Source organism: Periplaneta americana, chromosome 9 (assembly GCF_040183065.1).
Source record: "Periplaneta americana isolate PAMFEO1 chromosome 9, P.americana_PAMFEO1_priV1, whole genome shotgun sequence".
Classification (NCBI taxonomy): domain Eukaryota; kingdom Metazoa; phylum Arthropoda; class Insecta; order Blattodea; family Blattidae; genus Periplaneta; species Periplaneta americana.
In genome coordinates this window covers 75110933-75127422 of record NC_091125.1, presented here as the reverse complement: position 1 = coordinate 75127422, position 16490 = coordinate 75110933, and the positions used below count along the sequence as shown (strand labels likewise).

Genomic DNA, 16490 nt, shown 5'->3' with positions numbered 1-16490 from the left:
AACCAACCAACGAATTTTGAGATTAGGAATATGGTGAGAAAAAAAGTGCATACTTCAACAAAATCAACAAATTCCATTGCATTCTTTTGGCTATTTCAATTAGTGTATTACCGTAAAACTAGACAAAAAGATCTCAACTCCCACTCTTAATAATGGAAATATCGTGGTATGTTCGATCTTCTGTTCTCACTCACAGCATTGTAATAGTAGCCGGTACTATAATCATAGTACATTCCAGATGTCTCTTCATAAACGAAGCCAGTCTGCTGCATAGCATTCTGGGCAGCTTCCTTCACTTGCTCTGCCAGACTCTGTTCTTGGCCCTCCTCCTCAATGGTTCGTGCTGTGCCCCACGCTGAGGTACATTCTGCTTCTGTTTGTGTTGAAACATCGTGCTTTTTTCTTCTCCTTGTTTTCTGAAATTGAAATTTATCAATTCAATTAGGTAATTAATATTCTAATCACATCACATACACATACAGAGACTGAGGTTCAGGTTTTCTAACAATCAGTCAAGCTGATATTAAATACTGATTGGTTCTGTCTCTGATATTATTTAACGGCAAGACACAAATTTAGTAAATTACATAAATAAAACATTCGTAAATATATGCACACACACATTTTCTTCCTTTAATGACACTAATTAATTTTTAAATAATTAGAATCTGCAGTAAATTTTAGGGTTGAAAACAAACATTTCATTTGTGTCACTGAATAGTCCTTTAAATAGCTATTAATGATTTCTTTCGAACACCTTAAAACAGGTAAAGTGTTCACACAGACTAGGCTATGAAACTGAACAAGACACTAATAACATGAACAGTAAAAATTATAGTGTTTTCCTACAAGAAAAGATGAATGGATGTTATAATGATGGTTGATTATGGAGACAGAGGAATCAAAAAGGAGTACATGTTTTGTTTAATAAAGTACTCCTGGATAGAAACAACACAATCAGTTTCGAAAATTCAACGAAATAGAAAGTGTAAACAAAATAAAAAATGTGGAAGACCAAATACAATTACAGGAAGAGAAAAATAATGCTCTTGATATGATGATGTAGGCTATATCAAAGAAAAGAAATTGTTGAAATCAGAGAAATGACACATTGATATAAAATTCAGCTTTTGCAAGCATTAAGTGAAGACGATTCAGAAAGAAGAAGTTCTGTGGAATCTTAACTTAAAAGATAATTATGGATTTATTAATTTGTCCTACAGAATAATCTCTGTAATGTTGACATTGTTCTGTACGACAAATTAATAAATCCATAATATTCTCATAGCTAGCAGTGCATCATAACTGCGGAATCCCGGCCAAATAAGTCACTCAACTGAGTGCGCTCCTAGTATAATGGCAGTTGACACTAGACATATATGTCAACATATACGCCTAACTTGGAGTCAGGCCACAAAGGGAAACACTGAAGGAAGATTCGATCCAGTGCTGTGGATTGAATTCGGTGTAGCTCAGTGGTCAGAGCGCTTGATACATAGAACCAAGGACCTGGGTTCAATCCCCGGCGCCAGAGCGAATTTTTCTACTCAAATATTAATTAAAAGATAATGAACATAATATTATCCTGTCTTTCTTTTCTTCCTTCTTCATACCGTAGTTTACTTTCTCCTTTTGTAAGTTCGTAATATTATTATTCATTTGCTTAATAAATATTAAGAGTCTGTTCAATATATAATTCGCTTTTAATAGTTCACTTCCAATTTCATAACTGTGTTTCCGTAGGAATTCAAAACATGCTTTTAGATTTATTATGTTATAATGGTACTATATGTTCTAAATGTTAATAATATACACATAAGTAAAAACTTAGGTCCATATAGGCCTAAGTCAGTGGTCCATAGAATTATTTCAGACATTTGACTGGTCCTTGGGTTGAAAAAGGTTGAGAAATGCTGATGTATGTAATCACTTGGACGCAATAAATGAATATGAAAATGATACTTCCTTCTAGTTTCTCAGGTAAGAGTCCTCACATAAAAGCGTTACGTTTAATTTATTTCCGAAAATGTTTGATGCATGAATTGAAGTAGAGGTGGGGTTACCATCCCTCTGGCAAAAGGAGAACATGTCCTATTTTTTAATCATTTCAGCCTGTCCAGCAGGTATTTTGAAATGTTTGGCATTTCGCATTTCAACTAGAATTAATATGAAGAACAGCAACATCATAGGAGTAGGCTGTCCCACTCACATATTACAAACTGCATCCAACATGATGCTGATAGTTTTCCAATCGATGTGGAGAGTATTATACTAAAAATTTTCAATTATTTCAGTATCTATATAGTTCGTACAGAGGAACTGAAGGACTTCTGTGAATTTATTGTCAATATAAACTATCAACAACTTCTGAGATCATCTAAAACAAGATGGTTAAGCTTATTTCCTGCTTTGGAAAGGCTAATTAAAATGTTCCCAGCTATGAAATCATATTTTATGTCCCAGCCATCTAAAACTGTGCCAGTGATAAGGTCTTTTTTTTTTTAATGAATTCTCAGAACTGTTATCTTTGGTTTCTTCATTTGATAATGTAGATCTTCCACACTAAAATCTCAAGTGTTCAAAGACAACATAATTCTGTAATTAGTGGAAATCTATTACTTGTTCATGTCAGTTCTCGTTTCTTTGCAGAATAGGCTGAAAAATGAGTTCTTGCCACTAAAAGTAAAACAGTCATTAAATTCATTTTCTGAAAATGGGTTCCATACAGAATGTAAAAGTTTTCATGAAAATGTAATTCATTTCTATGAAATTTGCATAGAATATCTAAACAAATGGTCAAAACCTATGAAAGAATTGAACTATTTTCAATGGTTGAACTGAAGCACATACAGTACAAAACATAAAATATTATGACCTATTGCCATGCATTGAATTCTTACACTCTAAAAATGTCACTATTCATGATTCTAAGCTATTTGATCGATTCTGCAATGTACAAAGATATGCCAATCAAATTAATTTTGACAAAGATTTAACTTTAGATAAACAATGGATTCTTCAATTCCAATAGTTCTGCGAGCACTGAAACTTTCTCAGAACTTTTAAAAATATGTCAATTCTATTTTTCTATCCCAAGTCACAATGGAAGTGTTGAGAGACTATTTTCCCTAATACCCTATCTGCTTAATGGACAAAAGAATGAAATCGCATGCTAATGGAGACAGAAGTATCATCATGGTGAAATATAATTTCAAGGGCATGTCCTGTGAACAATTCCATAGTTATTTGCTACAAGATATAAGTTTGTCTCTTCAGGCTCTTCCGCACAAAGTGGGCTCCACCGGTAAGTACAGATGTAGCCCTAAGTAATACTGATCCAGCAACTAGTGAGAAAACTGACTAAGGTGAGCCATTATTTTTATCTTTAATTTTTTTCATACCAATTTTTAAAAAGTCCTTCTTTTTTTAGCAATGTCCTTTTATTTTAGATTCCATGTTCTCCTATACAATTTCTTCTCATGGTAACCCTGAGTAGAGAGGAGACAGTGCCTCAGATTATATGTAATAGGAGCCTATTTTTAACAGGCTTATCAAGATTAACAACCATTTATTTTACTGATTAACTTTGTAACTACTTTACTATGTTAATATAAGGAATTTTACCTGGCTGACTAGTTTCGAAGAGGTATTCTTCATTGTCCGAAGCGTAGTCATTTATTTTAATATAAACGACGCAAAAGTTGGGAAATGGCATCCAATAGCCATAAAATACTGTACGAAGTATTTATTAGGCAAAGGTGAATCCACTAAATGCCCCAAATTCAAGTGTTCTGCTTAAAATTCTCCAGTATCAAACACTGCTTCTAGCGGCACAATTGGCATTACATGGGAACCAATTGAGAGCTCTATTTAGCGCTATATGCCAGCTTGTATAACATAGCCTATTGCATAGGTAAGTTAATGAAAAATTATTGTATTATAATTTATGTCCTGTGCCGTGGCGTCGTGGTCTAAGGCATCCTGCCCACGACTCGCGTTACGGAATGCGCACTGGTTCAAGTCCTCATGTGGGAAGAAATTTTCTCATGAAATTTCGGCCAGTGTATGGGACCGGTGCCCACCCAGCATCGTAATGCACTTGGGGAGCTACGATAGGTAGTGAAATCCGGTTGCAAATACCAGCTATAACGGCTGGGGGGATCATCGTGCTAACCACACGATATCTCCATTTTGGTTGGATGATCGTCCACCTCTGCTTCGTCATGTGGGCCTGAGGCCAGCAGCCGGCTGGTCGGTGTAGGCCCTTCATGGGCTGTAGTGCCACGGATTATTATTATAATTTATAGATTTAACCTTAATCTAAGCCTGGGATAATAACATAACCTTTCTTCGCCAAGAGCTAAATTGTAAAGCAGATTTCACTTAAGTTAAACTTGTTACAAAAATCTTAGCCAAACCTAAGGTATTCCAAGAGAAAATTGGAATTGCTAATAAAAAATCGCATTGTCACTCAACATTACAACTACAGGTAGTGATCGCTAGAATTTAATCTGATGTAGGACACTATATCAGCATGAATTACCCATAAATTTGTATTTAAAGGAAAAAAAGAATAGATTTTCTGTTATATCGTCGTCATTTACTCTTCTTTTCTGCAATTTGTTACCAAATTGTTATATGAAATCCTGAAGTGAAACTTACATGATGTTTAAGTTTTTTCTGTATTTTAACTAATTTTAATTGCTGTCTATGAATAAAACTCTGAAGGCGTTTGATAAACAGTAACACCTCTGGTAGCTTTTCTAATTCTGTTTCACATGGACATTTGTCAAAATCTGATGGTATATCACATTCACTATCACTGTCTCTACCGGTATCATGTTCAACAGTTTCTGATGACACCTCATAGTCATCCATGTGATACATGTCCTGCAATTATTTTGCAGTTCATTGTAATTCACAGAAACATTCTAAGGCACACCGCCACATGCTACACCAAAAACCATACACTACACTAACAATCAGTGTGCCCAACTCAAGAAACACGAAATCCGCTACGGAGCTTCCAAAATTCCGCTACGATTGTCAGTAGAGAATAAATTTAATATGGAGAAGAACTATGTTACGTTTTAAGCGATCATAGAAAGAGGTTTCATTGTTCTTTTAATTATGTTTATTTAACGACGCTGCTCGCAACTCCCGAGGTTATATCAGCGTTGCCGGTCTGCCAGAATTTTGTCCCGCAGTTCTTTTACATGCTAATAAATCTACTGACAAGAGCCTAACGCATTGAAGCACACTTAAATGCCATCCACCTAGGCCGGGATCGAACCCGCAACCTCGAGCGCTATACCGACTGCGCTACCCAGGCCGACTTCATTGTTCTTCCCGACATAATTATTTACATTGTTTGGAAATCAAAGCTGTGAATTAAGCTTGTATTCATTTTTATTTCGCATACATGCTTAAACTTTAATAAAGACTTGCCGGTATCCTGTGAACGGAAATATAAGTAGGGCCTAGTAATATTATTTAATTTAATACAGTATTTATTTTATAAAGACAAATATGAGAGCAAGTTGCTTTGCTTATTCATATCTCTGACAAAAGACACTACAAATGTAAATATGTTTACATTAGTGTGTAATGTTACATAAAGTTGGAATACCTAAGTATATTCTAATGTATTTCTTTACTTACAGACACTAGAATACACAATGCGTATTAAATACAGATTTTATGTTATTAGCAATAACATGAGCTGCTGCCAAGAAGTCAAAAGGAGAATAGCAATGGCAAAGGAAGCTTTTAATAGAAAAAAGAGCATCTTCTGTGGATCTCTGGAAAAAGAACTAAGAAAGAGGCTATACCTGTTTTTTAGAAGATCGGACATGACAGCATTGCGATCGGAAAAACAACTGAATGTCACATAAGAATGGTTGAGTTGCCAAAGTTACAGTTCCCACGTGTTGAGTGCATAATAGCTCTCTTGGCGAGATATTTTATTGTGCACTCAATGTTACCATTGCTACTTTTCGTTTTTGATTCTCTGTCGATTTTTGTATTTTCTTTTTATCTTCGCGTCAATTGCCGATTCACGTTTTAACGTCAATTGCTAGCTACCATCAGCTGACAGCATGGTAGTCCATGTTGGCAACATAGTGCTGTAGTTCCAAGCTTGGTCACTTAACTGTCATGTCCCATCTTCCCCCCCCCCCAGAAAAAAAGTATAGTAGTGAAGTGCTTTGTGTGGAGTGTAGTATTGTATGGGAGCAGAAACATGGACATTACGACGAAGTGAAGAGAAGCGACTAGAAGCATTTGAAATGTGGATATGGAGAAGGATGGAGCGTGTGAAATGGACAGACAGCATAAGAAACGAAGCTGTGTTGGAAAGAGTGGGTGAAGAAAGAATGATACTGAAACTGATCAGGAAGAGGAAAAGGAATTGGCTGGGTCACTGGTTGAGAAGAAACTGCTTTCTGAAGGTTTCACTGGAAGGAATGGTGAACGGGGGAAGAGTTTGAGGCAGAAAGCGATATCAGATTATTGACATTACGATATTATATGGATCATATCCTGAGACTAAGAGGAAGACAGACAATAGGAAAGACCTGCCCTTGGGCAGAACAATATTAATAAGCAGCTCTACTACCGATACTGAAAAAAAAAAAAAAAAAAAAAAAAAAAAAAAAAAAAAAAAAAAAAAAAACCCGTTCATTTGGTTCTGCATCTTTAAGTATTGTATTTTTATGTAGGTAATATAAAAGTTAAGAGTCCTCTCCAGGTGAATCCTGTGAAGTTCCCGGACTAGTACTCATACATTTCTTGGTTGAACCTATTATGAATATCACCTATTTTGTAGCTCTAACAGCATAAATTTTTATTTCTCAGATCTAATTTTATTCTCAGTAAAGCAATGGCAGGTGACAGTCATCTTTGCTGCAGTTGGGAAAGCAGTGATGCAATTTCTATATTGATTACAAGCATCAGTCGACCTGGTTGGCGAGTTGGTATAGCGCTGGCCTCCTATGCCCAAGGTTGCGGGTTCGATCTTGGGCCAGGTCGATGGCATTTCAGTGTGCATAAATGCGACAGGCTCATGTCAGTAGATTTACTGGCATGTAAAAGAACTCCTGCAGGACAAATTTTCGGCACATCCAGCAACGCTGATATAACCTCTGCATTGTAAGCGTCGTTAAATAAAACATAACATTACAACAAGCATTAGCGAGAACATTAGAGAACGCAAAATCTTGTAAAAAAAAATTGATTTGGAAAGTTTGAGAAAATATACATATTTAATCTTATAACATGAATTTTTTAAAAATTCCACTACATTTCGGGAGAATTTCGATTTTTATCAGTTGCAGCTACGTCTCCCCCTTGGTTACGTTCCCAAAGCTTCAAATCCCACTACAGTTGGGCACTTTGTTAATAATAGAAAGAAATGATATCATTGGTTCATGCAGAACTGTGTGATCAGAAGTGAGTTCTTGGTGTTACCATCATCCAGATTACTCTCACTGCTAAGTACTTGCCTTATCAACCAAATGGCGAAGTTTAATGTGAACTGTTGGCACAAACCTACTTACAATTGACGTATTCAAGGTTTTTGATCACTTGGAAAAAAAAATAAAATTATTTTGATACTGTATTTTAATGATTAATATGGAATTGAATCCTCTATTATGAAAAGGACACAAGTCATGAAAACCTAAATTTACTGGAAACATTAAAAACTATCCATAACTAATAATAAATATAATTAGATCTCGTTTCTCACCCCCCTCCCCAAACCTCCAGAAAATATGAATAATATTGCATTCTTTCATTATGAAAATATTTTTACTTTGCTTTTATATTTTTCTGGAAAATAAATAATATATTAAGTAATGGCTCATGTCCTTTTCATGCACAACTGATTAATGCAAAATACAAAAATATTCATAAACTCATCGGCCTGGTTGCCTAAGTTGGTATAGCGCTGGCCTTTTATGCCTGAGGTTGCGAGTTAGATCCCAGGCCAGGTCGATGGCATTTAAGTGTGCTTAAATGTGACAGGCTCATGTCAGTAGATTTACTGGCATGTAAAAGAACTCCTGCGGGACAAAATTCTGGCACACCGGCGATGCTGATATAACTTCGGCAGTTAAAAGCATCGTTAAATAAAACAAAGCATTTACATTCATAAAATATTACCGTGCTTTTAAGAGTAATGTAACAAAACATTAGCCTCAATTTGAATAAAAGTTAAAATATTAATGCAAAATGACATTACTAGGAATCACCATCTATGGCTGTAGTTGCCAACTCCATTAAATCCTACCAGAAGGTGTTATGTTCTTCAGAGATAGGGTTACCATAAGAAGAAATTCTATAGTAGGATATGGATCTGAAATAAGAGATTTCAGATATTTCCCTGCATAAAATTAAAGACAAAATAATGGCTCACCTTAGTTCTAGATCAGTATCACATCTGTATTTATCACAGGAACCCACCGTGCAGAAGAGTATTTCTATCTTGTAACAAATATGAAACTGCTCACAGGACATATCCGTAAAATTATATTTGATCATGATAATACCTCTGTCTCTGTTAGCATGTGATTCTTTTTGTTTAGTCCATTGGATAGATATTAGGGAAAATACCCTCTCAACACTTCCGTTGTGACTTGGGATAGAGAAATGGAACTGACATATTTTTAGGAGTTCTGAGAAAGTTTCAGTATTGGTAGTACTATTGGCATTGAAGCATTTAAACCATTGTTTATCTAAAAGTTGTCTGTTTCTGATTCAAAATTAACTTGTTTGAGGCATATCTCTGTACATTACAGAATTGATTGAATAGCTTACAATCATCAATAGAGACATTTTTAGAATGTAAGAATTCAGTGTGAGTCTACCATTGTGAAGTAACAGCATGTCTGACTCTGAAATGAGAGGGCCTAAGTTCATATCCTGGTTGGGGTTTTATCCAGGATTTTTCCTCTACCAATTGAAGCAGAATTGCTGGGTAATTATTGGTGTCGGACCTTGGGCTCATTTCGCAATCATTAATTCACATATCATCATCCATACCTAGAGTTGCCAACTCTCCCGTATTTCCCAGAATCTCAAGTATTTGCCCCTAATTTTTTACAGTCTCCCAGCTCCCGTATTTTTGCATAATATAAAAATTGTAATTCTAAACATTTGATTTTGCCATGAATGATGTTTGTTTATATGATGAATTTTATTGCTCAAGAGATGTATTAAAATGTGCAGACTTTGTAGAAGGTAATGCTTTCCTGAAATGGGTTTTAGTGCTCACCTGTTTAAAGTCAAACTATATTGTTATAAATTTGGAAAAACTGGCGAGTTTTGTTCTAAGCATACCAAGTAGTAATGCTCATACAAAGAGGATGTTTCATCTCATGAATAATAATTGGATAGATGTTCGAAACATGAGCACGACACATTTAATCAAATCAGAGCTTAAAACTGCAGTCGACTTCAACTATTACACGAGACAAAATGTCTCAAAATATTCTTAATTTAAGCCTAGCTACCGAAGTGTAGAATAAAGTTGTTTTTAGTACCGGTAACTGAATCGAATAATTGTCTATTTTCTATGTGAAAGTTTGCAGTTTCCTTAGTCTCCTGTTCAAATACAAGAATCATTCACGGAACAGGAGTGGTACATACAATAAGCCTCAGGCTGAAGTGCAAGCTTTCTGATCCATTCTCCATAAAATAGAAAGAGAGAAGAATTCAATGTATGTCAGAAAGTCATCAAACTTTGTTTTTATGGCTTTGAGCTTCAACCATTGAAAGCAATTACGTTCTTCCATAGTCTTTGACAATTTCTTGAGATATTCTATGCAAATTTTATATAAATTAATTATATTTTTATGAAAATGTTTAGTCTGTGTGGAATCCATTTTCAAGAACTGAATTTAATGACTGTTTTACTTTTAGTGGCAAGAACTGAGACCACCAGAAATTAGTAACTTTGAAAAAATTATACATAATTTAGAAGACAGCCTCCTTTGTGCAAAATGTTGTGAAATACTGAAAAACAACTGAAACAGTTCAATCCTAAGAAAGACAAACTTGATCACTTCCTAATAAATTTACTATGAAGTGCGAACCATTATTTTATCAAGTTCTTACAGAAGCTGCTATGCATAGTTTTTATATTGCCTTAATGAAACTTGAAAGTTTTCATGTTGACAAGCAATTTTAATGACATAAGAATTACATTCAGCTTCCATCTCAACTGGCTTTCAGGTAGGGGTCCATTAAAAAAAAAAAAACCCTTTTTCATTTTGCCACACACATTGCTAAGAGGTCATGAATTTAACTAAAGAGGTAATGGAAAAGTAATGAAAAAAGTCTTGAATTTGATCCACTGGAAATTAGTAGACACCCTGGAGAGAGATATTTTTTCACTTACTGAGCAACTGTCGTGCCTTTCTTGCAGTAAGGCTAAATTTTGACATAAATGAGGGCCTGAAAGGTGAAAAGTATGTGCAACTGATCCATTAATATACATTGTGTGCAGGGAAAGATTCTACTTCTGACATCTCTACTAAAGCACGTGTAAGGTACAGGGCCAAAGTTGCAACTAACAGCATTCCCCTTTACCTCTATGGCAGTCAACTGGAGGGCGCGGACAGTTAGACTGGCAGGTAGGTAAGTGCAGAAGAAAAATTAGGGAATGTATCTTATGTGGCATACTTCCTGTGTGACGCCACAAAGGTAAGAGACATAGCCAGTTCCTAATGGCTGAACGACCTGGGGAGCATATGGGAGTTCAAAAATATACTACTTTTGTGCCTGTCACAAGTTGCTTCTTTGCCTGCAGAATCTTCAGTCATAACTCACAAGTCTTTGCAAAGCCTGGTTTTGCAGATGAATATTCAAACATATAAAACTGAGAGACAAAGAAGTTTCCTTTTGTCTCTGGATGGATTGAGTGTCTCTACCAACACCTATTGTATTTCTTTTATAATGCTTGTACTACCAAGATTTGTAATTCAAAGAAACAAATTGTCGCACATAATAACTGTGAATCTCTATTTAGAGCTAGCTTCTACGATTAGTTAAATGTAAGTGTGTGTACTCTATCACACTGAACTTTTTCTTTACCCTGATCTTCATGAAACACACAGAAATATGATTTTCCTGTCTTGAGATATTTTATACCAAATATATTAACTCACAGCTGTCTATAATAAGATTCTTGGAGTGGAATATTCGAAAACAGTGCAATTTTCATGTGGTCTACACACACATTTCTAATACATGAAGCTCTGTTTTCCCCCACCCTCATTTTCTTTTACTCCCTTGAATCTTGTTGTAACATATTTTTGATCTTCCTCATCTGGACAATTTTGTTCTGCAACAGCAATTTTTTTTCCCATGAAATTGAAATTACTACTACTGATTTTTTATTCAACTCTTTTCATTTTCCACAAACACCATTCTGTGATCTTCCAACTCTGAGGTTAAAGTTGTCTCTAAAGTATTTAGCATAAAGCAATACTTCACAATGTTTGCAAAGTCAGGACTCTTCATTATGAAAAGAGAATACTGGTACATTATACTGATGTTGAGATCAGCATGAATGTATCTTATTACCTTACTACCATAATGCATTTCTTTCACTACAAAACTAGGTATATGTCCATGAACTTCAGTCGATGTGTCTTCAAAGTGTTCTACGGTAGCTAACTGAACTACCCTTTCCATCATGAGTTTGTTCTTGTCCTAATAAATTACAAATGCTTCTTACTAGTTTCTCTGAGACAGCATAAATTATCAAGAAAACTTTCTTACAAATTTATTTACTTCTTCTGATAATCTCACATAATAATTAAAATTTAGAGTTGTACTTTTTATTCCTATCTGTGGACCTTTTAACAATCTGTTTATAAAGTGCCTTTTGCATCTTTTGAATCTTTGTCATAAAATGTATTTTCTTTTCTCCCGAGAGCTTTTCTGCACATGTAATAGTTACAATTCCCACTACAGTAGAACCTCGATTCTAGGTTTTTCAGGGAACCGGAAAAATTATACTCAGAATCGAGAAAAACCCAAAATGGAGATTTTGCCAAAATTGAAAAAGAAACACATCAACATATTTAAAAACTAATTTTTATGGTCTAGTCTCAACTAAAAGAACAAAAGCACCTTAAAGAGCTTCACAACATTACGTTCACTGATGGATTGCATCAAGTTTACCTGTCACTTCTTGAAGAAATCAAGAATAGATGTCTGCTTTGCTGGACATCTTTGACACAGAGTAACTCCCTTTCCACCTGGTTTACGGGGATCAAAATGGATTCATCAATATTGAAGCTACACATGTATCTTCGTACAACTTTCAGTCCTGCTCCCACCTAACCAAATGTAGGTGTTGACACTTTGACACTTCACTATTGTCTTCTTCCTTCTCTTCATTCTCATCAGCAACAGCATCACAGAGGTACTCAATAAACACCGCTGATGAAGTGCAGAGAGCAGAATCACATTCTATAAACTCTTTGAATATTATCTGTGGTTCTTGGACAATTTTCCTCCACTCTTCTTCATCCTTCATGATGTCACAATTTGAAAGCCTTCATAAAACCTGCGTTTCTGAAGCAATTGGTGGTGGTAGCTGCTGACACTTCCTCCCATGCTCTGCAGATCATATATCTGGCAGTGAGGATGAAGATTTTGAAAACAGAATGTTTAGTTTGTCTCTCTACGGCAGCAATCAGTTTCTGCACCTGTGAACATCTATACTTCGCCTTGAAGGCATGAATTACACCCAAATCCAGGGGTTGGAGATGTCTAGTGCAGTTAAGTGGGAAGAAAGCAACCTTCACATTCTTCAGGAATGACATATCAGGGAGATGTGCTGGAACACCTATCCACAAAAAAGAATTATCTTCCTGTTAGCAGCCCCATTTTCACATCCAGCTATCTCAGGTAGATGCTAAAAATGTCTATTGTCATCCAGACAGTCCTCTTGTCTTTTAACTGCTTGGTTTTCCATATTTGCCAATTACCAAGAATTTAAACATCTTGGAACCTTCTGCATTTGTACAAAGAACAGTGAGCCTCTCCTTACATTTCTTCTCACCATGGCAGGTCTCTCCTTTCATGTGGAGACTTTTATCTGGCATCAGGGAGTAGAAGAGCCATGTCTCATCGGCATTAAAGATATCTTTGGCATCATAGCCTTCAACGAGACATGGAAGCACCTTATCTTTCCAATGATTCACAGACTCATCTGGAACACTTGCACTTTCACCACATACATTTAAGCATTTAGGGCTGGAAAAACGCACAATTGAAGCTAGTTTGGTTTGTTCGGACAAAAAAATTTGTTTCTTAAATGCGGGTAAAACACTAAATCAGGGTAAAAAAGCATTGCGTGTATGGGACTTCTGTCAGGACTGCAAAATAAGAACGCAAATTGCAGGTAAATCTTAAATCAAGAAACCCAAAATCGAGGTTCCACTGTATTTTTGATTTAGATCTTAAGTTTCCTTGATGATTTACATCCTCATGTCTTTTTATTTTGGGTGTTCTTAATCTTATTCTGCTTCCACTCACCTTTTCATTTTCTTCTGCATACATTCTTGATTTACTGATTCACAAGACGTACAAGTATTCTGATCAAAATTACTTGCAGCAGTTACATTACAACTTGATGCAGCAATATTTCATACAATACTCACAAATTAATCTAAAAATAAACACAAGCTACAATAAACGACCCATCTTTTAATTATCAAAATCTTTATCACCATCATCAGATGAAAATGTCATGAATCAGACCCATGACATTTTCACACATAACTTTTTAAGTGCTGTGTTGAAATATCCTGTAATATTCAGCCAGACTCGGACCATTTTCATGTGTGACATGTATCTAGGCTTGTACAGTAGTTAAAGGATAATATAACTCAATTTGTGGGGGAGAGGAAAGTCACAAGCCCTTTTCATTCTAGAGGATTCAATAATAAAAGCGCAACTAGTGACTAATTTCAAGATTTAAATGTAACTAGTGACTAAGTTCAAGATTTAGTTATAACTACAACTAGTGACCACAGAGTGATATACATTTCTGTACCTCAGAAATATTGTATGATAAGTCCATTTTATCAACTTTAGGATACAGGCAAAAAACAAATTTCACATTTTTTTTCTTTCATTCCGGTAAAGCTACAAATGTATTCCTTTTATTTTTGATATAGTGGAACCATAGCTATCTTGAAAATTATAAGACATACACTGTGGTATTTATCATACCAGGACTCAACAGAGTACACCTTCAGATAGAGCTCATCCTAAGAAATTGCAAAATTTGAACTTGGCATAGGCCTAGATTACCTCTGAGGTACACATATTGTAACAGATAACAATGCAGATATCCTCTGATTGAGGTTCTGGCTGATATGTACATCTATTATCATACAGTACATCTCACTTGACAATATGTGTCAGAGGAAGAACAATTGTTTGTACGCATCTGAAGTCCGACTAGTGTAATATGTAGCTAGTCGGCAATGTATGCAATGGAGGCGGAAAGGAACTGGCCACTCTACTCCATTATCTCCTGGTCTAGTTGCCTCCTGGTATCACTTGTCTTCGGACAGTTGACTAAACAACAATGCAGATATACAAATTGCAGACTCAAGGATGGTAAAATAAAATCAGCTCTACATAATTAATTTGAAAGTTCTCAAACCTTTCTAATACAGTATCAGAAACAGCCTACTGATATTTAAGCTACCCACCATTCTGGCAAATTAACCGAACTTTATGGTTCGCACAATTTTACTCCCTAAATAGATGCTCAGATGAAATATTTTACAGAAACAAGAGGAAACGACAGTACAGTTCTTCAAAAAATTAATGCAGTGACTCTGCTAACAATAGACAGCAATCCATAATTTTAATGAGAGAATAATAGAGTCCGTCAATTAATAGAAAATATATTAGAAAAACAGATTAGATCTCCTTATGTCCATCCTATGGGAAAGATTCAGGTTCATGAATGTACATCAGAAGACATTTTATATGTTGTCAATACTGGAATCTGTGTCACTACACTGCACACCATCTATCACGACAATTTCCATCTCGAATGATAATACAATTAACCACAATGTCATCAATGAATTCATTTTGACGATACTTATTTTAAATTTTAATTACACAGTCACATCAGTTTTCCATTTTTGTAACCACAGGTAACATTGCCTTTTTAATGAAGCATGCTTTATGATGCAATACGCAATCAAATTCACCGACCTGAATTTTTTAGAGCTGCTTGAATGTTTCTTTCATGGAGATTTAATATTTTCGTCATGAATATTTGCTAATTTTGACTCTCTTAGTATTTTACAAATAGTGGATTCAGACTTTACAATACAGTACGTAGCATGAGATACTTTAAATTTTCTGGTTGGCTTTTCTTCATCAAAAAACTTCATTACATTTCCAGTTATTTCACAATGCTCACAATGTTGATACAACATTCACTTTTCAAACTCTCACAGCATTAACACACTTAACTCACGTGCTACAAGGAAGAATATCTATACAGCCTGTACACCACTGCGTAGTCCATGCAAGAGATAATCCGCCCGATTCTCAATCTCATCCATACACATTCTTGCTGCCATGCCTAGTTCGCATATTTTCCTTATGTTTTGTTAATGTTGTTAATGTGGTCGCATAGGATGATGTCTGCAAAATGTAATTACATCACAGTTAATTTGACACTTTATAACATCATTAAAATAGGGTTAGAAAGATGGAATTTATATAATTTTCAACATTTCTTCTTTCTCGAATGATGTAAGTTTCATTTGAACATATATTTTAGTTTCCTATATATTACAAAAAGTAAGTAAGAAAATGTGTACAAATATAATTTACATAATGCTTAGAATTGGCCATATGGAAACAGAAGAACATTAAATATAATTCGAATTCTAAAAGCAAACAAAATATACATCTGCATATGAATCCGATGTATAGTAATATATTTGTTCTCTTCCTCTTCTTAAGAACTCAGAATTCGTATTCACAACTGAGGACAGTAGTTTAAAAATAAGTTGCAATTGGACGGGTTTGAACTGCCAATCTAATCCAGAGGATGGCAGATTTGGCTCAAACGGACCTGCTACTGTTCTCAAGCCTTGAACATGAATAATATAAAACACACACTTTAATGAATGATTGCTAATTGGCACCACTTTCTAAAACTACAGCTGCTCTTTGCTATAGCAATTCTACCTGGACCTGATCTAATCTAATTAAAAGCATGGTAACCACTTGATCACAGAAGACAATGTAATCCTATTATGAAACTGCATACTCACCACAGAAGTGTAAACAAACTACCATATTTACTTGCATAATGTCCACTTTTATTAAAACGTTTTGAATAGGCTACCTTAATCAAGAAAGAAAGGTTTTTATTCACATTAAAGACAAGATTGTGGCCGGCTTATAAAAAAGTGCCGAATAATAAACTCAAG

At 35.2% G+C, this 16490-nt stretch overlaps 1 protein-coding gene across 2 annotated transcripts in view; it reads right to left on the bottom strand.

Moving 5' to 3' along the window:
* LOC138706125 (angiogenic factor with G patch and FHA domains 1) overlaps positions 1-4975 on the bottom strand; it is a 238925-nt gene extending 233950 nt beyond the window's left edge. For both annotated transcript variants that reach the window (XM_069835111.1, XM_069835110.1), the window contains exons 1-2: positions 4663-4975; positions 195-416 (exon numbers count right to left, since the gene is read on the bottom strand). In XM_069835111.1, the coding sequence (XP_069691212.1) occupies positions 195-416; positions 4663-4887 (447 nt within the window). In that variant the 5' untranslated portion in view covers positions 4888-4975. The remainder of the gene's footprint in view (positions 1-194; positions 417-4662) is intronic.
* Positions 4976-16490: the final 11515 nt, after the last annotated feature.